The following is a 27,759-nucleotide window of genomic DNA, read 5'->3' on the forward strand; positions in this document are numbered from 1 at the left end:
CCATGATCAGAGAATAAACTCTCTTTTTTCTTCCACTTTATTTTCCAGTTTAAGTGCTTATTTTGTTATAAACACTATGCTAGACAATTGAAGAAAATTGACAAAGTTACTGTCCTTATGGGCTTCCGTTTAGTGAAATATTGGACAACACTAGTTGTCTTGTTTCTTGATTTTGTATTTACCATTATTTTTCAAAATATAGGATGAATCTTTATAAGGTATGAGTGAAAGGATTTTGAAATACCATCTCAAGGAGAGGAATGTTACTAGTTTGAAACTTTGGTACTGATGGGTTTTATTTTTTTACTTTTATAAAGATTTTATTTATTTGTCAGAGTGGGAGAGACAGTTAGAGAAGGAATACAAGCAGAGGGAGTGGGAGAGGGAGAAGCAGGCTTCCCGCTGTGCAAGGAGCCTGATGCGGGGCTTGATCCCAAGGTCCTGGAATCATACCTGAGCCAAAGGCTTCACAACTGAGGCGCTGAGGCTTCACAACTGATGCTTCACAACTGAGGCGCCCCAGTACTGGTAGGTTTTAAAATTAATAACTGGTGCCTCTCATGTACACTGGAATGTTTATAGTCCCACAGTAGCCAAACTATGGAAAGAAACTAGATGTCAATCAACAGATGAATAGATAAAGAAGATGTATGTATATATATATATATATATATATATATATATATATATATGTATACACACACACACACACGGGAATATTATGCAGCCATCAAAAAAATCTTGCCATTTGCATCGATTTGGATAGAACTAGAGGGTATTATGCTAAGAGAAATAAGTCAATCAGAGAATTATCATATGATCTCTCTGATACAAAGAATTTGAGAGGCAGGGCGGGGGTCATGGGGGGAAGGGAAGGAAAAAAAATGAAACAAAGTGGGACCTGGGAGGGAGACAAACCATAAGAGACTCTTAATCTCAGGAAACAAACTGAGGGTTGCTGGGGGCTGGGGGGTGGTTAGGGATAGGGTGGCTGGATGATGGACATTGGGAAGGGTATGTGCTATGGTGAGTGCTGTGAATTGTGTAAGACTGATGGTTCATAGACTTGTATCCCTGAAGCAAATAATACATTATATGTTAATTTTAAAAAAACACATACTTTTCAGACATTGTCACTGTCACATTCTGTTCATTCTATTCCATAGACTCAATGACAACTTACTTTCCCTAAATTGAAGACTGTCTTATTTTGTAGGTACCATGGTCTGAATGTGCCTCCCGAATTGATATGTTGAAAACTTATCCACAAAGATTATAGTGTTAGAAGGTGGGACCTTCCTTTGGCAGGTGCTTAAGCTCTGCCTTCACGAATAAAATTAGAGATACCTTGCCTCTACCAATGTGTGAAGACGCAGCCAGAGCCATGGAATGCAGATCAGAAAGAAGGCCATCACTAGAATGTAACCGTGCTGGCACCTTGATCTTGAACTTTCCAGCCTCCAGAACTCTTGAGAAATAAATTTCTGTTGTTCATAAGCAATGCAGTCTGCGATATATTGTTAAAGCAGCCTGGAAAGACTAAGACAGTAGGCTATGTTTATAACCATCTTTATTGTGTGAATTAATTTATCCATTTACCCAGGCTGCTTAACTGCTTTAGGGGAAATATACAGTATAAACAGTTCTTCAAAAAGGTCTTCAGCCTCTTGAAATAACCCTCAGAATTTAGGACTTTGCAGTTTAAGATCATATGTTACCTACAGTATAGCTATCTTCAACTGGTGGTTGGCTCAAGGGTCTTGAAGGAGGGGCCATTTTTGGGAAGACCAAAACTATCAGGAGTTACAGGGTATCCCGGTTATTATTCCTACATTAGAAACTACCCCCAAATTTAAATATGCCCACAGACCCTATTGATCAAGAATTTGGAAAGGACACTGTGTGGATGACTGGTCTTTGTTCTATAGTGTCTGGGTCCTCAGTTGGGAAGATTAAAAAGCCGAGGAACGCTTCCTGGGGCTGGGATCATCTCTAAAGACTTTATCTGTATATCTAGTGCCTGTGCTGGGATGACTAGAAATCCAGTAATGCTGACTAGAGCACCTTACATAGGACCCCTCCATATGTAACTTCACCTTCCCCAGTATAGTGGGTCAAGGATATCACACTTCTTCCATGGTAGCTCTAGAACTCCAAGCACAAGTGATCCAGTGAACAAAGCTGAAGATGCAGACGTCTTCTGATGTGTCCTCAGAGGTCACGTTACCTTACTCGTGCAGCAGTCTATTGGTTGAACAGTCAGAACCCCATCCAGAGTTGAGGGGAGGAATCATAGATTCCTTCTCTTTATGAGAGGATGACAAAGTAGAAGAGCATGTTGGATGGAAGCTATTGTGGTGGCTAACTTAAAAAATAGAATCTGGGGCGCCTGGGTGGCTCAGTGGGTTAAGCCGCTGCCTTCGGCCCAGGTCATGATCTCAGGGTCCTGGGATCGAGTCCCGCATTGGGCTCTCTGCTCAGCAGGGAGCCTGCTTCCCTCTCTCTCTCTCTGCCTGCCTCTCCATCTACTTGTGATTTCTTTCTGTCAAATAAATAAATAAATAAAATCTTTAAAAAAAAATAGAATCTGCCACGTAGGGAATAGATTCTGGAACCAAACCAAATCCAAAAGAGCAAGGCAGAAGCTGCAATGTCTTTCATGGTCTACCTTCAGATGTGACTCTCCGGCATTTCTGCAATACCTTACTGGTTACAGAGGTCAAATTACTGACACTATTCAAGGTAGAATGGTGCCACCCACGTGGAGGCAAGGAGGTAAGGATCATTGGGGTCTGTCTTGTAGGCTGGCTACCACATTGCCCTTTGGCCTATAGAGCTGAGTAAAAATGATGTGAACCTCGAGATTTGAAAGCCAGAAATGAAAGCTGTCAGTTTGGGGGAAGTAGTTCATATTCCTCAGCTCTTTGTGGAATCAATGACTACTTTCCTTACCAGTGTCTGCCATTGTTATTGCAACAGATTATCAACTCTGCTTGAAAATTGATACCGGTGCCATGCCACAGTTAACTCTGAAGTCAGATGCCAGAATTTGAGTTCTGTCTCTACCTAGTTTGTGGTGGTTGTGAAGATTAAGTCATATCTGTAGAAGTCATTAGAACAATGCTTGGCATTTAGTACGCACTAGATTTTGTGAGCAATTTTTATGTGTGACTTCTATAGAATCTACATTTTCTATTTCCTGAGAGAGAAGGTAATAGAGTCATAAATTGGAATAACCATGGATGTTCACTTGTTTTTGGTTTCTATAGTTACTGTATCCTAAGATCACATTTAGGCCCTCAGAACACTCATGCAACCCACAACTGGTATATCCTTTTTTTGACTCCAGTCTACCCATCTCGTGCATGGCACTTTATCACACTGGTTCATGACACACTGGTGTCATATTTTTTTTTAGTTTAATAAGATATCGTTTGCATACAGTAAAATTTACCCGTCTTCGTATATAGATCAGAGTTTTTATAGCTGTATACCATTGTGTAATCACCATAATCAAGATATAAAACATTTCTATCAACCTCAAAACTTCCCTATGCCCTTTGGTAGTTAATCCCCTTCCCCCAACTCCAGCCCCCGGCAACCATTAATTTGATTTCTAGCTCCGTAGCATTGCCTTTTCCAGAATGTGTCATAAATGGAATCATACAGTATGAAGGCTTTCATGTCTGACTTCTTTCATTTAACACATGCTTTTGAGATTTGCCCACACTGTTGCATGTCTCAGTAACTCATTCCATGTTTCATTAGTCTGTTCCTTTACTTTATAGCTGAATAGTTTTCCATCATATGAATACACCACAATTTGTTTATTCAGTAGCTGATGGGACATTTGAGTTATTTCCAGCTTTTGGTTATTATGAATAAAGCTGCCTTGCACATTTATGTACAGATCTTTATAGAAACATGTGTTTTCATTTCTCCTGGGTAAAACACCTGGGGGTGGGATTGCTGGATTGTATGGCAAATTTGTTCAGTTCTCCAAGAAACTACCCAACTCCTTTCCAAAGTGGCTATTTGATTTTGCATTCCCATGAGCAATGTATGATGAGTGCCCATTTGAATAGTTTTTGTTGCAACCTATGTGAATATCTCCATTGACCCTTTCCTATCATTCCCAAGAAAACTTGCCATATTGGTGATAATGATACTTTATTTTTAAAATAGGAAACTTAGGGGGCACCTGGGTGGCTCAGTGGGTTAACGCCTCTGCCCTCGGCTCAGGTCATGATCCCGGGGTCCTGGGATCGAGCCCCACATCGGGCTCTCTGCTTAGCGGGGAGCCTGCTTCCTCCTCTCTCTCTCTGCCTGCCTCTTTGCCTACTTGTGATCTCTGTCTGTCAAATAAATAAATAAAATCTTAAAAAAAATAGGAAACTTATTTACTGATGTACAGCATACTTCAGAAGAAGACACATCACATGTATATGACTTGATTAATTTTCACAAAGTAAACGCACCTATGTAATAATCACCACCCGAATCAAGCAGACTGCTACCAACATCCTAGAAGCTCACTTTGTGTGCCCATTCCCAGTCACTCCCTCTCTCAAAACTAACTACCTACTGTCCTGACTTTTAATAATAATTTCGCTGATTATGAATCTAATCAAAATGGATTAATACAGAATGTACTCAATTTTTCTTTTTCTTCCTTTTTTTTTTTTAAGATTTATCCATTTGAGAGAGAGAGTGAGAGAGAGAAAGCATGAGAGGGGAGAAAGTCAGAAGGAGAAGCAGACTCCTGGTGGGAGCTGGGAGCCCAACACTGGGACTCAATCCCAGGACTCCAGGATCATGACCCGAGCTGAAGGCAGTTGCTTAACCAAGTGAGCCACCCAGGTGCTCTATACTCAATTTTTTCTGGCTTCTTTTGCTATACATTATGTTATTTTTTTATTTTTTTTAAGTAGGCTTTATGCCCAACATGGGACTTGAACTCATAACCTCAAGATCAAGGGTCACCGACTGAGTCAGGCAGGCACCCCGTAATGCATTGTTTGGATGAGTTCACCCACATTGCTCACATAGGAGTAGGACATTTATTTTTGTGTTCTATAATACTACTACAATTTATCCATCCTATTGTTGATGGACATTCAGATCGTTTCCAGGTTGAAATTAGTAAAAATAAATGCTGCTCTGGCCTTCGTCATGATAGCCTCAAATTTGAAACCATTGAAATGTCCATTGATAAGAGAATGGATAATCCAGGGACGCCGGGGTGGCTTAGCTGGTTAAGCACCTGCTTTTGGCTCAGGTCATGATTCTCATTCTAGGATCCTAGGATCCAGGATCGGGCTCCTTGCTCAGCAGGGAGTCTGCTTTCCCTCATCCTGCCTGCTCCCCCTGCTTGTGCTCTCTCTCTCTCTCTCTCTGACAAATAAATAAAATCTTAAAAAAGAGAGAGAGAATGAATAATCAAATTGTAGTATATTCATATGATAAAACAGTACTAAATGATAAAAAAACTAAACCACTGATATATGCAACATCATGAATAAATCCCCCAAATATTTTTGTTAATTGAAATAAGCCAAATCCTAAACAATGCATACAATTTGATTCCATCTCTACGAAGTCTAAGAACAGGGAAAACAAATCTTCAGTGATAAAAATTGGAAAGTGATTTCTGGGGATGAGAGAAACTGATTACAAAGGAGCACAGCTTGTTAGAGCAACATGTACAAACCTGCAGTTCACTGGTGTTTTTGTACAACCCTGACCCATTTGCTATGTTCCTTTTTTTCCCCCTATAAAGTAAGTGATAGAAAGGAGCATAGCTCAAGGAAACTTCCTTGGGTGATGATTAAATGGTCTATATCTTGAGATAGGTGGTTGTTCTATGGATGTATACAAATGTCAAATTGAACACTTAATACCTGTACATGACACCGTATTGTAAGTCAATTATAACTCCATCAAAATAATTAATACAGAAAAATGCTGCTTAGTCCTAAAAAATGCTATTATGAATACTCCTATACTTGGTTTTTGAAACACATAGATATTCATATCAGTTGAGTATTTAGTTAGGGGTAGAATTGCCTGGTCATAGAATATGTATGAATCACGGCTTTGCAACGTAATAGCTGTAGAGCACTGGGCAAGTACCCAGGACCTCTAGAGAACATCAGATTCCTTATCTGTTACCAAGGAGCTAATCTCCCAGTGATGGGTGCAAACCAAGAAAACTGTTTTTGTCGGTTAACAAAAGGACATAATGCTGAGAAAAATCACAGATTTTCAGGATATTTGCTATTCGAAATATCAGTAGGAATGGAATATTCCACTCCTGCCTGGAGGATTTGAGTTACTTTGACACAGAGGAGCAGCCTCAATTTCCAATCCAGGTGCAGAGCTTCAGATAAGGGGTTTCCAGATACAACAGTCCACATTTATCTTCACGTTGTAGTTTCCAAGGAAACAAGATCCTGAGTCCTCTTGTTAGCTCAGGCCTGATGATAATCCCCTTAGCCTGGTGTGCTTTGAGGCTATCAAAACACTGCTTCTTTTAAATTTTACCTACACTCCATCTTTTCCCCAAATCCTAGGATAACTCTATCTCCTCCTGTGCTTGGTGAGAAACCCCATGATTCCTCTGGTGTGCAGTCTCCCTTGCAGCATTAAGTTAATAAACCTAACTATGTCAGACCACAGGTGGTCTTTATCAGATAGGTTTTATCTTGGGGGATAAGGTTCATAAAATGTGTTCACATTGCCTGGATAGGCATTTAAGAAACGGTAGTTATTTTTTACTATTCTTGTATAAATATAATAAATGTTCATTTGACATCCAGTATTTGCAAGATACAAATGTATTGCTATAACAGCACAAGATAGCACAAGGCACAGATGGAAAACCACTTTTATTTTAGATGGAGAAAGAAAACAGTAACAAAACCTTATGTCTTCAATTCCTAGGAGAAAAATACCTTTACTGAATTTCACTCGAAATAGAGTCAAGTGTAAATGAAAAAATAATCAAGACTATTTTATAGGTAAAAAAGTACAACTTACATGATTAGCTAGAAGATTTGATATAAAACTATGGATTCTAAGAAATGGTAGCATTTTAATAACCAGAATGAGAGCTCCCAAATGTCATCTGTCCCTTTCTATAGAGAAAGAAATGCTCTTAAAAATGCCACAACGAAAATATAAATAGCTTTGCGTACAAGATCTCTAAAGCTCTTTCCCTCATTTGGGGTCTCCTCCCAAATAGGCAAACAGCTTCCTCTCTTGCCAGTCCCCAGAGATTGAAGAGTATGCAGGGGTGGGGTTGGGTGGAGAACACAGGAAACAAACATTGCCAGTTTCCCTTTCACTTCTCCCTATCTAGATCTCTTCCAAAATCCAAATCCTACCCACGTCTGTCCGTTTACGATAAGCTCACAAAATGCTGTCTTCTATGGGAACATTGAGGTCATACAAATTACTTGGGGAAATTACAAATTACAAATCTGCAAATTACTTGGGGAATGATTCTTTCCCCACCCTCAAGGGAATGATTTTTAAAATTTGAGAGTGTAGTTCTCAAAAAAATAAAAAATCCTGGTTTGGGATATATAGTAAAGGAAGAGGCTGTTTGGGAAGGATTTAGATGGAGAATGAGTTCGGGAATGTGAGAATGCGTTTAGGGAAATATCGAGATGAGTATGGAGTTAGCTTAGTGTTTGGGTTTGCAGTCAAACTTCAGAAAAGCAAATTAACCACTGTGGTCTTAATTTTCTCAGTTTTGCAAAAGGGAAAATAACTCTTGTTTTATCGAATTACTTTGCTTCAACAATTAAAAAACCGATTTTCCATTATCTATTCTGAACGTAAAAATATGGTTAGATCATTGTCCTTTGCTATGGTAGAGCTTATGAACAAATGAATTGCATTGAAGACTCATACATAGTATATGCTCAATAAATATTATTATCATCGCTTTATTGTTTAGATTAGAAGAGGGGTGGAGGGAGAAATGAAAGCGGTCTGTAAACCATGAAAGCGCTCTGCAATTACTACAAAGCTCTACAGGACGCAAGTAGAGTGAAGAATTTCAGGAGTTTGGTTACCGATCTGAGTTTCAGGGTTGTCGAATTCTCCCATATTTGGGCCTGAATTCTCAGACTAGAACAGAATAGGCTGTCAGGGCTGAGATCATCTGGTACAATTTTATGCTAATCGAAAATTCTTGCCTCCTGTCACCGGGCTCCGGCGAGAAACAACACTACCACACCAGCTCCTCCAATCCGAGCCCCGACCGTGTGACGTCACGCCCCGCCCCGTTTCCCCAAGGCCAAGGCGTCCAGTCTCTAAGCTACGGTCCCCGGCACCAGTTCCAGCGGCGCCTGCGCACTGTGGGGCGGGGCGCGTGCGCGCGGCGTGGGGGCGGGGCTAGTGCGCACGCAGCACTAGTCCCTTCCCCCGCCCTTTCTCTTCTCGGTTTCCCCGTCAGGCTGCGGGTTCAGTCTGGCGGCTGCTTCCGGTAGGAGCTCGGTGCAGGAGAAGTCGGTCCCAGTTCCTCGTCATGTCCTACGGTCCCTTAGACATGTATCGGAACCCGGGGTCCTCTGGGCCCCAGCTCCGGGACTTCAACAGCATCATACAGACGTGCAGTGGCAACATCCAGCGGATCAGCCAAGCCAGTGAGCTGGGGGTCCGGGATGGGGGGCAGGGGCTGCCCCGGGGACAGGCCCGGGTGAGGTTGTCGGGATGCGGAGCCTGGCCGAGGCTATGGCCAAAGCCATACCTGAGGCCGTCTTCGGGCTCTCCAGTGCGGGGGCGGCGGCTGCCATCCTTTAGTATGTCAGGCCCAGGCTCCCCGAGGGTCCCGAGCCCCAGCTGAAGCTTAAGTTTCTTCTCAGGTGTACTGCCCTCATGGTATGGGGGCCAAAGCAGCAGCTTGACAGCCTTAGGGTGGGAGGGGTATGTGTGTCATCTCGGGAGCAGTGAGTGAGTTCACTTGGCGCAGTGGTCAGCCGAGTTTTTCCTGTCATCTGCCTTACCCCCACCCACCTCTCTTTCCTCTCTGGCCAGTTTGGATCGGGAGTTGTTTACTGATCAAGACTTTTAAGTTACATTCAGCTCAGCTTTTTGCTCCTTGGAAGTCAGCAGCTTTCAATTAAGGGAAGTGGAGAGTGCATGTGTTTGGGTGACTTAATACCCAGCTCTTCCTGTAATGAATTTGGAAGTCAGATACAATGACATGTATATGAGTGGTAAGATAACTTCTGTTTTAATAAAGAGAATTCACCGAAAACATTCCCATTTACATGGTTTTGTCTTTTGTAGCAAAAGATCTGCACATATTTTTGGATTTCAAGCTGATGAAACTTCTGCATTCCTTCCCTGTTCAGCAGCTTTTTTAAACAGATCTCTTAACACAGAGAAGTTCAGGGACTTGGCCACAATCACATAGCAAGCAAGACATGGTAGAGTTGGTGGTGGATTTCAGAATGTCTTTGCTCATCTTAAAACTAACCCCCACCCCATCACTAAGGTCTGAGTAAGACTGATTGAGCTGATTGAGTCAAATATAGGCAGTTTCTTGTGCCTGAAAATCATCACAGAGCCTTATAAACAGGTCAGTGGCACAACTTTACTTGGAAAGAATGGGGAACAGCATCCTTGTTTGTTACTGTGTTTTTGTGAGCTTGGCTGTACTCTGTTAATGGGTAGAGCTCAGTTAGTCCTGGATTATAATTATGTTCTCTATAAAGAGGGGGAAAGTTTCTGATGAAGAGTGGGAGACTGGGTGAATTAGAAGTGGGAGGAAGATGACGTGGCCTGCTATGTATAAGAATTAAAAAGAAAATTAATGTGACCACTGGTTTGAAAGTATAGTACTTTGTGTTCCAATATATCCTTTTGTGAGGGAACTGTAGTACCAGTTAGAAGATTCTGGTTCAAGGCTGAAAGTTTATTGTTGAGGCTAAACCTAACCTTAATGTCTATCTGTGAAATGTTCTACATGTATTTGTTTGAGTATTAGGCATATGAGTATAGGAACTGGCATGGTGTGGATTCTTTCAACAGGGAACCCTTGGAGTACATAACAACTAAAATATAAAGTTGAAAGGGTTCGGTACTATAGAAGAGATCTAGCAGCATTAAGTAGGTATTCAGGGGAGAAAGATACCGTTTTCACTTGGGAAGGATCTGGGGGGTGGGGTGAGGGAAGGGGCAGAAGGAGAAGTAGGCTCCCCACTGAGCAGAGAGCCTGACTCAGGGCTCCATCTCAGGACCCTGAGATCATGACCTGAGTCGGAGGCAGCTGCTTAACTGACTGAGCCACCCAGATGTCCCTTGGATTTAGTTATTTAGAAATGTATAAATTGAAGAAAAAAAAAGAAATGTATAAATTGAAAAATATATATATAAATTAAATTGGAAGGAAGAGACTGGAATTAGAGACACCGGTTAGGAATTGTGAAAATGAAAAGGAAGGAAAGGAAAGGCTTCTTTGGTGACAGAATTAAATAGGATTTAGCTGTTGGTTGGGTATCTGGCTCAAGGGATCATTGGAGTTAACCATTAAGAACACTAATAGAGGGGCGCCTGGTGGCTCAGTGGTTCAGCCTCTGCATTTGGCTCAGGTCATGACCTCAGGGTCCTGGGATCGAGCTCTGCATCGGGCTCTCTGCTTGGTGGGGAGCCTGCTTGTCTCTCTCTCTCTGCCTGCTTCTCTGCCTACTTGTGATCTCTGTCTGTCAAATAAATAAATAAAATCTTAAAAAAAAAGAACACTAATAGATAACATATTGAGTACATACTGTGTGCCAGGCAATGCGGGAAGTGCTTTATATGCAGTATCTTACTTAATTTTTTAACAACTCCATTAAGTAATTACCAATATTATTTCCTTTTATGGGTTAGGAAACAGGCTGAGAAGGTTTATTTTTTATTTTTTTAAAGATTTTATTTATTTATTTGACAGACAGAGATCACAAGTAGGCTGAGAGGCAGGCAGAGAGAGAGGAAAGCAGGCTCCCTGCTGAGCCCAGGACCCTGGGACCATGACCTGAGCCGAAAGCAGAGGCTTTAACCCACTGAGCCACCCAGGCACCCCAGGCTGGGAAGTTTTAAATAATTACTGAGAAAACGGGTGCTTGGGTGGCTCAGTCGGTGAAACATCTGGCTTTAGCTCAGGTCATGATCCCAGGGTCAAGGGATTGATCCTGATGTTGGGCTCTCTGCTCAGGGGACAGTCTGCTTCTCCCTTTCCCTCTCTCTCTGCCTCTCCCCCTGCTTGTGCTCTTCCTCTCTCTCTCAAATAAATAAATAAAATCTTAAAAAAAAATTACTGAGCAAACAAGTGGCAGTGGCTGAATTTGAAACCAAGTCTATCTCTTATGACCAGTAATTAGGCTTTTTATAATTTTTTTTAAAGATTTTATTTATTTATTTGACAGAGAGAGATTACAAGTAGGCAGAGAGGCAGGTAGAGAGAGAAGGAGGAGGAAGCAGGCTCCCTGCTGAGCAGAGAGCCCGATGCGGGACTCGATCCCAGGACCCCGAGATCATGACCTGAGCCGAAGGCAGCGGCTTAACCCACTGAGCCAACCAGGCGCCCGGCTTTTTATAATTTTTAATTAATATTACAGTATTGTAGCACCTGGCAATTCAAGTTAGAAGTGACTTGGTTTTTTTACTCTCCATAGGAAACTAGGGAAAACCTGAGGCTATAGAACTTTCTCATGTGGTGTGTCTAACCTCTGCTGCTAGATTGTTAGCTCCTTTCATGAAGCATGGGGCATGACTTACTCATTTTTATATTTCTAGTACTTATCTCAGTCCCAAATATATGATAGATTCATACATTTACTGTTGTTAACAGATACTCTTTGAGCACCCTTTGTACACTGGGGTTGGCGTCATGAATAAGAGACAAAATCACTGCTGTGAGAGTGTGTGTGAACATATGTGTTTGTATACAGATGTGTGTGTGTGTGTGTGTGTGTGTGTGTGTGTGTATCTCCAGTAGTAACAAGTGCTGTGAAGAAAATGGCTGGGTAAGGGGATGGAGGTGAGGAGAGAAAGAGGGTGGGTGTTGTATATTTTAGATCAGATGGTTAAGGAAGGGCTCTGTGAGGAGACGTTTGAGTAGACACCTGAGTGAAGTAAGGGAGAGAGCTGTGTGAGTAGCTGGGGGAAGGCATTCTGGGCAGAGGGAATAGCAAAAGCAAAGATCGTAGTGTGTTCTTCTTCTTCTTTTTTTTTTTTTTAAAGTCGGCTCAGTGCCCAGTGTGGAACCCAACTCAGGGCTGGAACTCACAACCCTGAGATCAAGATCTGACCTGAGACCAAGAATCAGAGGTTTAACCAACGGAGCCACCCAGACGCCCCTGAAAGTTTATTTTTAAGTATTCTGTACACCTGATAGGGGCCTTGAACTCCCAACCCTGAGATCAAGAGCTGCGTGTTTCACCAACTGGGTCAGCCAGGTGCCCCCTCCAGGGTGTTCAAAGAATAGCACGGAAGCTAGTGTGGCTAGACTGCAGTTATAGACGGGGAGCATAGTAAGAAAGAAGTCAGGGAGGTAGCCAGGGGTCATATCATTTAGGGTCTTGATGCTTACTAAATGGTACATTTGAATGAATGAGGCTTTTCTACCATCTTTGGAGTCTTCCTGCCACATTCTCCCTGTACTATGTGGTAGCTGCCACATCTTAGGACCTTGGGTGGTATCAGTTGAATTCTTCCCTGAGGGTTGTTTGGTGAGGAATTAGGAGTTTGCAATTAGCAGAGTTACACTGTTTCCACCGTGTTATCAGGTTAATGACTTTCCCCACATCTCTCCAAGAGCTAGTTGGTGGTCATACTAAGTATCTGCTCTGAATGTGAGCTCGCAGACGTATACCTGCGGGGAGTATGTATCGGTTGAGAATTTGAGAGGATAGTTGTGCTTTTTTCCCAGCTGTTCAGCCACAGATGTGGGTTTGAAATTGCTGAGTGTATCAGCTGAAATACAGCAGGCCACCACTTGGGTTGTTAGGGGTACAGCTAGGGTCGATTGCCCGGTACAGAAAGGGCTGTTATCAGTATGGGTGGGGTACAGAAGAAATGTACTTGACTCTGCCTATTATGGAGTGGGGGTCTGGGCAAGTATTACTGTGTCAGATATAGGAAAAAAACTAATATCCTCCAAGTTATCTCTGAAGAGATTAAAGAACAGCATTTCTCTTCTTTAATGTTGCTTCCTTATTGCTATGTTTTTTTTTTTAACTAAAAAAAAATGAAAGGGAGTTGAATTTTTAAAACCAATTATCATGAAGTCCCATAGGCTGTTTTTTCAAAGTTATTTTCACATTTGCGATTTGCTTTTTATTTCATTGCCATCTCTTAAATCTTCCTGATCTCAGCATCTGTATCACAGCAGCAAACCCCCAGTGTCTCTGTTTCCATTCTCTTCATACTGATAACGCTCTCAGAAGTAGTATGTCTAAAATCCTGTTTTCATTATACCACTCACCTTCTCAAGAGCCTGCCGTGGCTCTCTCTTGTCTGCTGCATCACACTCTACCTTGTTTTCATTCTCTGTCATCTTTTTTTTTCCCCTAATATTTTATTTTTAACCAATCTGTATGCCCAGTGGGGGGCTCGAACCTACAACCCTGAGATCCAAAGTCACACAACGTACCGCCTGAGCCAGCCAGGCGCCCCTCACTCTCTGCCATCTTAACCCAGATCAGTGCGATTGTCTCTACTTCTCTGCACCCTTTGCCACAGGCAGGCTATTTTTCTTAACATCCTTAAACACTGGTTTTTGCTCCAAGTTTTTGCTCATTCTGTGCCTCCTTTAATATCTTTCCCTAACTCACTAGCTATCTAAATTACACAAATCCTCTGAGCTGTGCTTCAGTGCTGCCCTTTGTAACTATCTAAGGTCTGTAGATAGTTATGTATACACAATATGCATTGTGTAGATACAATGTGTATATTTGATTTTGAAAGAAAGTCAAATCAGAAAGAACATGGGTTTTAGGGTCAGCAGTTCTGTGACTGAGTCCTTGCCCCTATATGTGCTGTTAACCTTGGGCAGGTCATTTCCCCCTTTTTTTTTTTAAGATTTTATTTATTTATTTATTTGACAGAGAGAGAGATCACAAGTAGGCAGAGAGGCAGGCAGAGAGAGAGAGGAGGAAGCAGGCTCCCTGCTGAGCAGAGAGCCCGATATGGGACTCGATCCCAGGACCCTGAGATCATGACCCGAGCCGAAGGCAGCGGCTTAACCCACTGAGCCACCCAGGCGCCCTCATTTCCCCTTTTTATCTATAACGCGATCTGTAAAATGAATAGAATTGTCCGTTGTTGTTTTTAAGATTTGTTTGTGTATCAGAGAGGGAGAGAGAGAGCACTAGCAAGTAGGTGAAGGGCAGAGGGAGAGAGAATCACAAGTAAGAGTCCCTGCTGAGCGTGGAGCCCCATGTGGGGCTCCATCCCAGAACTCTGAGATCATGACCTGAGCCAGAATCAAGAGTTGGCCACTTAACTGCCTAAGCCACCCAGGTGCCCCATGAGTAGAATTATTAAAGTGGGGTGTTTGAAAGTAGAGTGACTGGCACATTGTAGACATTCAGTTAATGGTGGTATTATTGTTTGAGTCTCTTGCCCTACTATGGTAAAGTAATTAGGTGAGCGGGTTTGGGAGTCAGACTGTCTGGGTTTGAATCCTAATCTGCTTCTTACTACCTGTGTAAAAGATACTGCTTTACCTCTGTAATTCTCAATTTCCTCATCTATAAAGTAGAGGTAAAAATAATATCTACTTCATAGGGTTTTGAGAATTAAATGATGTAATTGTGTAAAGTGCTTAAAACAGTGCCTGCAACGTAGTAGATGTTTAAGAAATGTTGGTTATCCTTTTGTTATTGTTTCTTTGAATTTGAAAGCACTTTTCATTCACAGTTTAGCACTTTTCTGGTATTCTTTAATAAATTTTTTTTGACCTTGTCATTCTGACCAGGGAGATTATTTTTCATTTTCTGGGGCTAGAGTCCGTGTGCATTGTATGGTTAGTTCTCTTTAATTCCAGTGCCTGGCACAGCAATGGATATGTAGTTGACATTCAGTATGTACTTAATTGATGTTATCATTGCTAAATATATTGTTCTTGGTTTTGAGTTTGATAATTATACCTATCCTTAATTGAGTTCTTTTATGTGCCAGACACTGTTCTAAATTTAGCTCCACATTATCTCATTTTATCTGCTCAAAAACTGTATGAGAGTTCTCTTGTTACTCCCATTTTTTAGGTGAGGAAACTGAGGCACAGAGGAGTGAAGGTTTTTGCTCAAGATCATAAAGCTAATTTGGATGCCTGGCTGGCTCAGTTATTGGAGCATGCAACTCTTGATCATGGCGTTGGGAATTCAAGCCCACATTGGGTTTAGAGCTTACTAAAAAAGGATCATAAAGCTAAGAAGTGGTAGAACCAGGAAAAACACATAGGCAGTCTTAATTCAGAGTATGCTCTTCACCATTACATACGTTGTCACTGGTACAGTAAATGGAAGATTGTGCCTTTGATATTTAGTGCTTATATTTGGTTTAGAGCCTTAATATTGTAATATAGTGACTACATTTTTCAAGACAGGTCATTTTCATTGTAGCTATATGAAAACAGAATATAAACCTGATTTTCAGAGTAAGACTAATATTAAGATAACTTCATTGTCATAATCACCACATAGGCTATCCTTTTCCCATTTGGAAATTTTCATTTGGTGTAAATAAAGTTTTTTCCTTTGAAAAAGAAACACTGTGATGGTCGTTACTTTGATATGACTAGACTTCGATTTGGATTAAGGTTCATTTGGAGATTTGGGGGTGCCTCAGTGGCTTAGTCGGTTATGCATCCAATTCTTGATTTCAGCTCAGGTCATGATCTCAGGATCCTGATCTTAGGGTTGTGAGATTGAGCCCTGTGTTAGGTTCTGTGCTCAGTGCAGAGTCTGCTTGAGATTCTCTCCCTCTACACTACCCTCCCATAAATAAATAAATAAATAAAATCCTTTTAAAAAAATTAGTTAATTTAATTTTTTTCAGTGTTCCAAAGTTCATTGTTTATGCACCACACCCAGTGCTCCATGCAATATGTGTCCTCCTTAATACCTACCACCAGGCTCACCCAACCCCCCACCAAATAAATAAATAAAATCTTTAAAAAAAAAAGTTCATTTGGAGATTCAGATTCTACTTAAAGCTGGTATCAGCTAAAAGCACATAAAGAGTGTTCAATTTAGAGTAGTTTATAGTGTGGATATCAGCTGTAATGTACAACAAATTGATTTGTTTTGTAGTCTTAAAAGTTCTAGCCAGGACATGCTTTTAAAAATAAGAGGTCAATGATAGAAATTGAGATCTAGTTTTAAAAATAACAAAATTGCTTACACAGAACTTAAGGACTTGTCTTTATATTTGGCCTAGTCATCTGGTTTCCAGGATTATGTAGCATTTCATAGACTATTATTTTCATCCAAAATGTTGTAACAAGTCTACCTAAGGTAAAATTTTTATTTACCAGAGTGCTTAGAAAAGGAGTTTTCTGACTAACCAAGTTGACCAGAAAATCCTTATAGATTCAACCCATTTTTATAAAAATCTTTCTAAAAAGTATCACTTTACTTCATTGTAAGTACACTCCAGTGAAAATAGCTGTGTATAGGAACATCCTATTCCTTTCTGGGCTTTAGATTTACTAAGGGATAATATTCCTAGATATAAAATAAATGGGTCATTGAGTCACTATTTTTTTTTAAGATTTTTTATTTACTAATTTGACAGAGATCACAAGTAGGCAGAGAGGCAGGCAGCAAGAGAAAGAGGGGGAAGCAGGCTCCCCGCTGAGCAGAGAGCCCGATGCTGCTCGATCCCAGGACCCGAGCTGAAAGCAGACGCTTTAACCCACTGAGCCACCCAGGTGCCCCTTGAGTCACTATTTTTGAATAGATCCCTGAAGTTGGTGGTTATGGAGGGTAGTACACAAAAAATTCTGCTTCTTTGGATTCTAGTAAAGTAAGACACTACTGTCCTTACGATTTGAGTTTTGCAGTATTTGTTACCTGAGTCTTGCTGGAAACTCTTAGGAAAATACCTTAATATTCAGAAATTTAGTAGGAGTTGATGGAGGCTTGGATTAATTCTGGATTAATTAGGAAATGACTCTGTAAATCCCTTTTCCCCAAACTTTTGTAATTGGCACCCCCACAAATTCAGGTAACCTCAACAAACAAAAGAAGTCAGAAAAGTCTAGATGAAAAAAGTTCTCAGTTGAGAATACACGAAGAATAGCTGTTTTTTGTTTTTTGTTTTTTTTTTTTAAAGATTTTATTTATTTATTTGACAGAGAGAAATCACAAGTAGATGGAGAGGCAGGCAGAGAGAGAGAGAGAGGGAAGCAGACTCCCTGCTGAGCAGAGAGCCCGATGCGGGACTCGATCCCAGGACCCTGAGATCATGACCTGAGCCGAAGGCAGCGGCTTAACCCACTGAGCCACCCAGGCGCCCGAATAGCTGGTTTTTAATAGATTTTTTCCATGTCCTGTAAAATACCATTGTTCTCTAGGGTATTTACTTATTTTTATTATTTTTTTTTAATTTTTTTAAATATTATTTATTTATTTATTGGGCAGAGAGAGATCACAAATAGGCAGAGAGGCAGGCAGAGAGAGGAGGAAGCAGGCTCCCTGCTGAGCAGGGAGCCCGATGCGGGACTCGATCCCAGGACCCTGAGATCATGACCTGAGCCGAAGGCAGCGGCTTAACCCACTGAGCCACCCAGGTGCCCTTTATTATTATTTTTTAAGATTTTTTATTTTATGTATTTGACAGAGAGAGATCACAAGTAGGCAGAGAGGCAGGCAAAGAGAGAGGGGGAAGCAGGTTTCCTGCTGAGCAGGGAGCCTGATGCAGGGCTCGATCCCAGGACTCTGAGATCATGACCTGAGCCAAACGCAGAGGCTTAAACTGAGCCGCCCAGGCACCCCTCTGGGGTATTTAATACAAAAAATTTTTAAGTTTATTTTTTAGTTAATCTCTATACCCAGTGTGGGGACTGAACTCACAACTCTGAGTTCAAGAGTCACATGTTCAGAGTTTCTGGGTGGCTCAATAGGTTAAGGGTCCATCTTCAGCTCAGGTCGTGATCCCAGGGTCCTGGGATCTAGTCCAGAATCCCGCTCCCTGCTCAGTGCGGGGAATCTGCTTCTCCCTTTTCCTCTGCCCCTCCCCTAGCTTGTGCTCACTCTTGCTCACTCTCTTTCCCAAATAAATAAGTAAAATCTTAAAAAAGTCACATGCTCTTCCAACTGAGCCAGCCAGGTGCCCTGGGTATTTAATAGGTTTCGATAGATGATTATTGATACCTTGATACTTTGACATGTCTCTAGAGTTTCTAAGGAGGGTACTCTGTAAAGACAGTCAATAAGATGAGATCTGTTTCCTTAAACTTTTTGTAAGACCTGCCTTAATATGTCTTCATATATTCAACCAGCTATTTCCTGGAAGTGTATATGTGTGTGTTGTTATGCAAATTCAGAAATGAGTAGAATGTGGCCCCTGCCCTCTTGGATGGGAGGACAGAGCACATACTTCATCCACTCCCATTTGTACGCAGGTGGAACCTCTCTAAACCAAACTCTGGCTTGCAAAACGCACTCCTTGATTACACAGCATCATTCTGGGGCTAGAGCTTATTTATTATCGTTTTAGCACCGAGCAGGATGGGAGGACTCAAAGAACATTTATTTCTCACACATTTGTAAAGATTTAATGAGGAAAAAATAGTATAGATGGTAAGTATTGTAACGATAGGAAGTGCTCAGTATGTGTTAGTTAAACCTGATTATCACATACAATTGGTGAAGAGAGACCCAGCAACATGAAATGACTTGCTTGGCACCATGCATCGAGTTAGTGGTCAAGTGTGGCTTAGAGGTCAGGTCTCACTATTCCCAGCTCATGTTCTCTCATATCTTCTGCCTTAAAGAAAGTGTCATGATATAAAAGGGAGGTTAACTCAACCAACAATGATTTATGTACCCACTGGGTGCCTGGCACTTGGCTGGATTCTGGGGAGTACACAGGAATGTTCCCAAAGGTGGGAGGGAGTTGGGGAAGAGAGCAGGTTAGAGCAAGGACATCGGCCTACCTGGGCCAGAGAGCTATTGAGTTAGGGAGGCATCAGATAAGTAGGGTGGGGCAAAGTGGAACACTGGAATTGAGGCCTGCCCTGTGTCACTCCATTCTGTTTCCCTTAAGCCTTAGCCTTTTGAGAAAACATAACATGGCACAAAGAATATAGCCATTGGAATTTGCCCTGGGTTTGAGTTCCGGTTATTATGATACCATGTGGCTTCCCATTTCATTCCAGTTTAAAGTTCTTGCTCTAGTTAAGAAGGCCCTATATGATCTGGCCTTTACCTCTTTGGCCACTTCTCTTACCCCTCTCTTGCTTGCTCTACTGTAGTCTCACTGGCCTTCTCACTGTTCCTCCTTCACAAGAAGCACTTTGCCTTGGGGGTTCACTTCATACTCTGTTAGAAAGCTGCTCCACGCCCCCCCCCAAAAAAAACACAAGCAAGCAAGCTGCTTCCCCATGTCTTTGTATGGCTTGATCTTTCACTTCCTTTCTATCTCTTCTCTGTGTCACCTTCTCAGAGAGATTTTCTCTGACCACACTGCACTGTGGAAACTAGTATACTCTCCCCACCCTGTCTTTCCAGCCCTTACCTGAATTTCTTTTTCTTTTTCATTTTTTAAAAGATTTTATTTATTTATTTGACAGAGAGAGAGCATAAGCAGGGGGAGCAGCAGACAGAGGCAGAGGGAGAGGGAGAAGCAGGCGTCCCATTGGACAAGGAGCCTGATGTGGCACTGGATCCCAGGATGCTGGGATTATGACTTGAGCCGAAGGCAGACGTTTAATGGACTAAGCCACCCAGGCACCGTTATTTATCTTTATAGTACTTAATCACCATCAGAGATACATGCTTACTCTCTGTCTCTTTTCTCTAAAATGTTAGCTTCTTGGGTGACCGGGTGGCTCAGTTGGTTAAGCAACTGCCTTCAGCTCAGGTCATGATCCTGGAGTTCTAGGATCAAGTCCCACATTGGGACTTGGCAGGGAGTCTGCTTTTCCCGCTGACCTCTCTCCTTTCATGCTCTCATTCTCTCTCTCTCTCAAATAAATAATAAAATCTTTTTAAAATCTTAGCTCTTAAGAGCAGTTGTCTTCTAGAGCATAGGACATAAAGAGTAGGTATTCTGAATGAATGGATGAATGAATGAATGAGTGAACTCACGAATGAATTCTGTCTCAGTCATGAGCCTCAGTGTACCCATCTATAATACTGAGATAAAGTTTATGTAAAGGGTTGTTGGGATCAAATAAAATCATGCTTATCAAGTATAAAGGAAGAATACTCCTGTTTTTCCTCTGCTTCAATACCTCTGACATTAGATGTGTGGATTTTCCACACACCAAACAATTCTGAGATTCTCCAAACACCAGTTAGATATCCTGCAATTTAACCCAATTCTGACACTTCTACCTGGAGTTAGTATCAGATGCCACAAGGGCTGAGTCCCATGTAACTGTTCCCCTTCAGACACCAGTTGCATCCGGTTGTCACTTGTGCTTCTGACCAGTGGACTCTAAATCAGAGATTCCCATGAACCACCCCTTGGGTTGTGAGCTGTGGAGCAGCTCACAGAATTCAGGAAAACATTTACTTATTACAATATCAATTTATTATAAGAGGACATAATTCAGGAATAGCCGGATGGAAGAGATGCCCAGGGCAAAGTATGTAGGAACTAGCTTGGACACCCTCCAACACCCTCCCTGTATATTCGCCTGTCGACCAACCCAGAAGCTCATCAAACAGTGTTCGCAAGTGTTTTTATAATGCTTAGTCTCAATCTGCAGCGCCTATCATCCCCGCCCCCTACCGCCATTTCCCTAAAGTCAGTGGGTGGGGCTGAAAGTTCCGGTGTAATCACTTGGTAGTTCTGGTGACTAGCTCCACCCAACCTAAGGCAGTCTAGCCCTACCTCACCCTAGGAACTTAAACTCACTGTGCTCAGAAGGGTCTCTTTATGGGGTACCTAGATGGTTCAGTCCCTTAAGCAGCTGACTTTTCACGTTGGCTCTAGTGGTGATCTCAGGGTCCTGGGATCGAGAGCCCTGCACAGGGCTGTGCACTCAGCGAGGAGTCTACTCGAAGATTCTTCTCTCTCTCCCTCTGTCCCACCCCCTGGTGCTCTCTTTCTCAAATAAATGAATAAATCTTAAAAAAAGGGGGGGGAATCTTTATGAATAACAAAAGACACTCCTATTACACACAAAATTTCAAGGGTTTTAGGTGCTTTGTACCAGGAACCAGGGACAATGACCAAATATATATATATATATATATATATATTTTTTTTTTTAAGATTTTATTTATTTATTTGACAGAGACACAGCAAGAGAGGAAACACAAGCAGGGGGAATGGGAGAGGGAGAAGCAGCGGGCTGCCTGCTGAGCAGGGATCCTGATGCAGGGATCAATCTCAAGACCACCTGAGCCCAGCGCAGACACTTAACCAACTGAGCCACCCGGGCCCCCCACAGATATATTTTTTATTATAGCAGGTCAAGTACCTAGCCCTGTGTCTGGCACATAATAAGTGCCCAGTTAATGCTAATGTCAGCCCTCTTATAATTATTTGTATGGCTAGCCAGCTGATAGCTCTGTTAGTATCTTGATTCTAATTTGACTGAGATAAGAGGGGAAATTCTACGTGTTAGTAACAAAAAATTTATTTATATCTTACAGAATGTTGTCTTAGCAAAATACATTCATTATAGTGCTTGCTTTTTCCTGTGGAACCATTAAGCTAAAAGTAACACGTAATAGAATAATTAATCTATTTTAGGAAAGTTGGTCAAAAGGCAAAATTTAAATCACTTGAACACTATATTTCCATTATAAAATTGAAGTTACCTTTTTGCTAAACAAAACAAAAACACGGTCTCAAAGTAAGATAAAATCATAATTTGAAGTGCTAGAAGTTTATATATTCTTGACTTTGGAATTTTTTGCTTTCTAACACGCATGATGTAGTGATTTTGGCTAGACAGAAATAACTTGTACATATTTCTAAGGAATAGATTGTTCATTTTCTGCTTATGAGTAGAGAGTCACCAGTAATCAATTAGATTTTGCTTCATCATTGTTTCTTTTTTTTTTTAAAGACTTTATTTATTTATTTGACAGAGAGAAATCACAAGTAGACAGAGAGGCAGGCAGAGAGAGGGGGGGGGAAGCAGGCTCCCTGCTGAGCAGAGAGCCCGATGGGGTACTCGATCCCAGGACCCTGAGATCATGACCTGAGCCGAAGGCAGCGGCTCAACCCACTGAGCCACCCAGGTGCCCCTCATCATTGTTTCTTATCAGACTTAGAGGCTCTTAATTCATCTGTGTTTGTGTAAGGTAACTTGGTATTTAATAAACTTCAGCTTGCCTTTTTACTATTCTCTCTCTCTCTCTCTCTTTTTTTAAAGATTTGTGTATTTGTTTTAGAGAGAGAGCATGGCGGGGTGGGGCAGAGGGAGAGGGAAATAGAAGCAGATACCCCGCTGAGTTCAGAGCCAGTCTACAATCCTGGGACCCTAAGATCATGACCTGAGTCAAAATCAAAAGTTGGACTTTTAACTGGCTGAGCCATCCAGGTGCCCACTTCTTTGTTACTCTTGGTGACCAGATTAGGAGCAAGATTATGATTGACCCTCAAATTTTATTATTTTAAGGAACACCCTATCATAAGTTTAAATAAGTGAAGGGTTTTTTTCTTAGTGGACATGGAAGCACTGTATGTACGTTGTCCCTGTAATACATACAAATGATGATTGATTTCCTCCTCATCTTCCACTAAGCCAGTCATTTAGCAGTCTGATATCTCACAAGTGAAACTTTGGCATTAATGCTGAGAGGATAGGAAAGGCCTTCACAAAGGAGACGATGTTTTGGCTGGAAGAATCATGTACCTATTGTGTCCTGTTATCTCTTGAAGTTCTGGTGAAACTTGAAGATAATCGGGTTTCCTCTGGGCAGGGAGTACTCTGTTATTATGTTCTGTAGCAACTTGGCAACTTGGCAACTCCAGCAACTTGGAATAGAAGACAGCAAATGCTCTTCAGAAGCAAGCAAGCAGGGGTGCTTGGGTAGTACAATCAGTTGAGCATCTGACTTGGTTACAGCTCAGGTCATGATCTCAGGGATGTGAGATTGAGCTCAGTTTCAAGCCCCATGTCAGGCTCTGGGCTCTGCATTCTTCAGAGTCTGCTTGGAATTCTCTCACCCTCTCCCTCTGCTCCCCTCCACCCCCTCCACCGTTGCACATGTTCTCTCTCTCAAATAAATAAATCTTAAAAAAAAAAAGCAAACAACAACAAAAAAGAAATACAAGAAAATTCCAACCTCTACAAATGAATGAATGAAGAATCTAACTCCTTCATCCTCCCCGCCAGTCAGGAGAGGAACAGAAAGCAGGACACAAAAGAAATCAAAAGTTCAACTGCACTTCAAAAAACCCACCCCAAACCCAAAAATATTTAGAATAAGAGAGAAAAAAAAAAAAAAAAGAAATCAGGGCTCTATTTCTGGTGCACAAATCAGTGAGGTCCAGGGCTACTCACATTCCCAGGCAAACTGATGTTGGAGTGCTTTTCCTTATAGGTAGATGATCAGTTTCTCTGGACCTCTGCTTTCCTAGTCCAGGGCTAGAGGCCTAAATATCTAGAATTCAAACATGACCATCTTAGCAAAATATCTAGGACGTTATCTGAACAAAACCATATATTTGACTGTAGACAACATAGTTTAAAGGACACAGGCCTTGGAGTACAATGTATCTGGGATTGAATTTTTTGCCCTGTTACTTAACCATTGTGTACCCTTGCATAATTAACTTATATAAATTTAACTTTTATAACTTAGCTAAATATATTTCCTCATCGGCAAGATGAAGATACCTAGTTTAGACCATTGCTGTGAAAATTAATAAAATAATGTATATGGAACTTCTAATATAAAAGCTCCTGGCACATGGAGGTGCTCAGTCAGTGGTAATTTATTATTATTATTTTTTCAATTAGCAGTAATCGCACCTTGGATAAACCTCATTGGCTATGATACTGCCACTGCACAAAGCTTATTATAATTACTTTTTAATGGTAATTTATTATTAACAACAAATGTACATTGTCTTTCCAAAAATGTCTGCTATAAAAAATTATTGTGAAAAAAGGAAAAATTATTGTGTATTATGAATTTAAATTTTAATTGTTGCAAGTTGATATTTGGTAGTAAGACCCTTGCAAAGGTGTTGAAATTTTAAACCAGCAACATGGGAAATCTGGAAAATTTTGGAAGTTCTTTGGGAATGATGAACAAAACTGCCACCCTCTACTTGGTGACATAGTTATCTATAGGAGAAAGGTGAACCCCATGATCAGTTTTAGAAGGAATAGACATGCCGAAGTTTCGATCATAGCATGCTTTCTGTTAGTTGCATGAACTTATTCAGGATGTGGACAGAGAGACCAGTGATCTGAGAAGTAGGATGCTCATGATGAATGTATTTTTCTTTTCCCCTCTCTCCCCAGCTGCTCAGATAAAGAATTTGATGAGCCAACTAGGAACTAAGCAGGATTCAAGCAAGCTACAGGAAAATCTGTAAGTAGCTTCCTAATGTGGTTGGGTTCTGTGAGGCCCTGTGAGAATTCTTTTGAGGACACACTGACTGTCCTTGCTGCATGGCAGCTTAGGTTTCCAGGAAAGCCTGTGGAGTCAGCATGACAAGCAGTGGGACAGGAAGTAATGGCTGGGTCTAGAGGAGAGACAACAAAATATATTCATGGGTTGTGATCTCTGCTGCCTTTCAAAATCCTTGAACACAGATTCTTTCTTCCCGTGGGCTGTTTAGCAGAACCCTTTGAGGAAGTAGGGAAGCGAACTTTGACCACTATTAATCTGTAGTCAGCCATGTGAGCCTCCTTGTTGGCCCAGGACTCCCGATCATCTGCAGAGTTCATCTAGTCTAGTGGGATTTCCAACCATAAAAATTCTAAAAACGTATTCACAATGATCTGAGGGGTGTCTGAAGGAGAGGAGAATGGACTTGTAGTAGGGACTCATGATTCTTTTTATTACATCCTTCTTGACTCCATTTCTGCTTTTAGAAGTTCTTTTCTTCATCTTTAAAATATACTGAGCAATATTCTTTGTTTTCTGTCCTCGACAGTGTGAAGTGAGAGAATGACTTACTACTTTGAGCTTTTTCCAGGGAGATGTGAAAAACACATCTTTGGATGTGTTAGTAATGTCTAGGAGGTACAGGCTCTGACTGCCTCCTTCTTGTTTTTGACTCCCTCGTTTTTTTATCTTGGAGGCCCCTTTGCAATGAAAAAGTCCTACTGATTGAGTAGTATGGTTTCTCTGTCCTCCCTTAAAACCTCTGTAGAAATGGCCATAGAGTAGAGGAAAATCATGACCAAAAGGGGCTCTTTTTGTATTTCCACTACTTTCCAATCCCACTTAATATGATGCATATTCCTCCTTTTCCTCTTATACTCCTTATATGTTTTTATGCAGTACAGGGCTTCTTTGTTTTGGAGGGAGGAGCCAGAAAGTCAAGCATGAAGGACAATAGGGAGCCAAGAATAAAGCTGAAAAAGCACCAGCTTTAAGCAGGAACATGGGAGTGGATCTTCAGAGATTGTTCCTTAGGATAGAAGCTGTGGTTTTAATGCATGTTTCATCCAACCCCCAGTGTCTGGATCCCATCTCCAATCAGTGCCTGGACAGACAGCAGCTAGGCAGAACTGCCGGGTGATGGACGGGAGAGTTTTGTGAGACCTTGGTGTGTTCAAACTATGAGATTTAGATGTGAGGCAGTTGCTCTTGTATTTCTATCAGAACTGCTGATAGGCCTTTCTTTTCTTCCCAAAGACTTAAAATACCTATCAGCAGGTTTCACTGAGGTAGGTTCTTTCTTCTCAGTAATATGGAGATGCCTTGCAGTGGGTCTGACTGAGTAGTATTTCTGGAATTTTTTTTTGGTGAACCTGGGTCTCTGGGAACCCATTCTTTCAAACACGCCCTTTATTCCTTGTACTGGGGCACTCTGAGAACTAACTGTACTAACTGTAACAGCTCTCGAGCTGTGGAAGTATCCTGAAACATGTCTTTTCTCTCTAAGGCAACAGTTACAGCATTCTACAAATCAGCTCGCCAAGGAAACAAATGAATTACTGAAGGAATTAGGGTCCTTGCCCCTTCCCTTATCTGCTTCAGAACAGGTTGGTATTTTCTGGTATGTGTGTTCGTTTAATAGGAAAGGACTTTGTTTTAATGGGAAGACAGTGTGTGAAACAAAAATAACTTGGTCTTTGGTGCTAGGTAGACCTTCTCTGACCCTCAGTTTCCTTATCTGTAAAATTGGGCTATGTGACTATTGTGACAATATAAAGAATGTATGCACCGGGTCTTGCAAAGTGCTCAGCATTCAGTAGCTACTCGGTATCGGCTGTTATTATTCATAATAACATACTATTATGGGTGCCTGGGTGGCTCAGTTGTTAAGCATCTGCCTTTGGCTCAGGTCTCCTGGGATCAAGCCCCACATTGGGCTCCCTGCTCGGCGGGAAGCCTGCTTCTCCCTCTTCCACTCCCCGTGCTTGTGTTCTCTCTCTCCCTGCATCTCTCTCTCTCTGTCAAATAAATAAATAAAATCTTAAAAAAAAAAAACCCATACTTACATATTGATAAAATTAATTTAACTGGTAAAGAACTTCAGTGTTTGCATCTCTAGGGTTTGGCCAGTAGCTTTATGTTGCAGGTTAGGTCCTAGTTTGTCTTGTAGTCAGTTTCTATAAATCTCAATCAGATGTTTTTGCCTTCTATTTTGCAGTCACTTTCATGTCCCATCATGAGTCATTCGTAGGTCTCAGGTTGAAGAAATGCCCAGGGGAATTGAAATCCTTTAAAAAACACAATTTTTAACTGGAGTTCATTGTTCCCTTGATGTTCCAGGCCTTTGCTTCACACATTCCAGAAGTCAGTGTGCCTCTGCCTTTATTGTGGCTTCACCTGTTTTAATTATCATTCATAGTTCTACCTCAAATCCTCTCTCTTCCAGGGAAAAAAATCAAAAACCTTCTCCATCTACATTAGCCTACTATGATTCCATTTTTCTTTAGCTTCTCTACCATTCCTAGGAGCACTTGACTTGTTTCCCTTTTTATTATTGAATTTTTTTCTGATGATGTCCTATCCCTGATGGCTATAAAGACAAAGCCTACAACTTCCCTATTCTGGGTTATTTTTCACTCTGTGAGTTGTGCCTGGTTGGAACATGAAATAATTTTAGTGTGCTGTGATCATCACTTAGAAAATAAAATAGAGGGGCGCCTGGGTGGCTTAGTGGGTTAAGCCTCTGCCTTCGGCTCAGGTCATGATCTGAGGGTCCTGAGATCAAGCCCCGAATCGGGCTCTCTGCTCAGCAGGGAGCCTGCTTCCTCCTCTCTCTCTGCCTGCCTCTCTGCCTACTTGTGGTCTCTCTCAAATAAATAAATACAATCTTTAAAAAATAACAATAAAATAGAGTAGGAGTATCTGAATGTATACCATGTAATAAAGGAAACTATTCTTACAGGAAGCTTTCACTTCATATGTATGTGTATATATGGTACTAGGTCAAGAT

At 41.4% G+C, this 27,759-nt stretch overlaps 1 protein-coding gene and 1 pseudogene across 1 annotated transcript in view; one reads left to right on the forward strand and one right to left on the reverse strand.

Annotated features, from left to right (window-relative positions):
* The first annotated feature begins 8,409 nt into the window (after window positions 1–8,409).
* Window positions 8,410–27,759, forward strand: part of STX12 (syntaxin 12) — a 40,642-nt gene continuing 21,292 nt past the window's right edge. Inside the window, exons 1-3 of the mRNA XM_044237556.1 lie at window positions 8,410–8,654; window positions 24,662–24,731; window positions 26,257–26,356. Coding sequence (XP_044093491.1) covers window positions 8,537–8,654; window positions 24,662–24,731; window positions 26,257–26,356 — 288 coding nt within the window. The 5' untranslated portion in view covers window positions 8,410–8,536. The remainder of the gene's footprint in view (window positions 8,655–24,661; window positions 24,732–26,256; window positions 26,357–27,759) is intronic.
* LOC122901443 lies at window positions 24,030–24,208 on the reverse strand (annotated as a pseudogene).

Source organism: Neovison vison, chromosome 2 (assembly GCF_020171115.1).
Source record: "Neovison vison isolate M4711 chromosome 2, ASM_NN_V1, whole genome shotgun sequence".
Lineage (NCBI taxonomy): Eukaryota > Metazoa > Chordata > Mammalia > Carnivora > Mustelidae > Neogale > Neogale vison.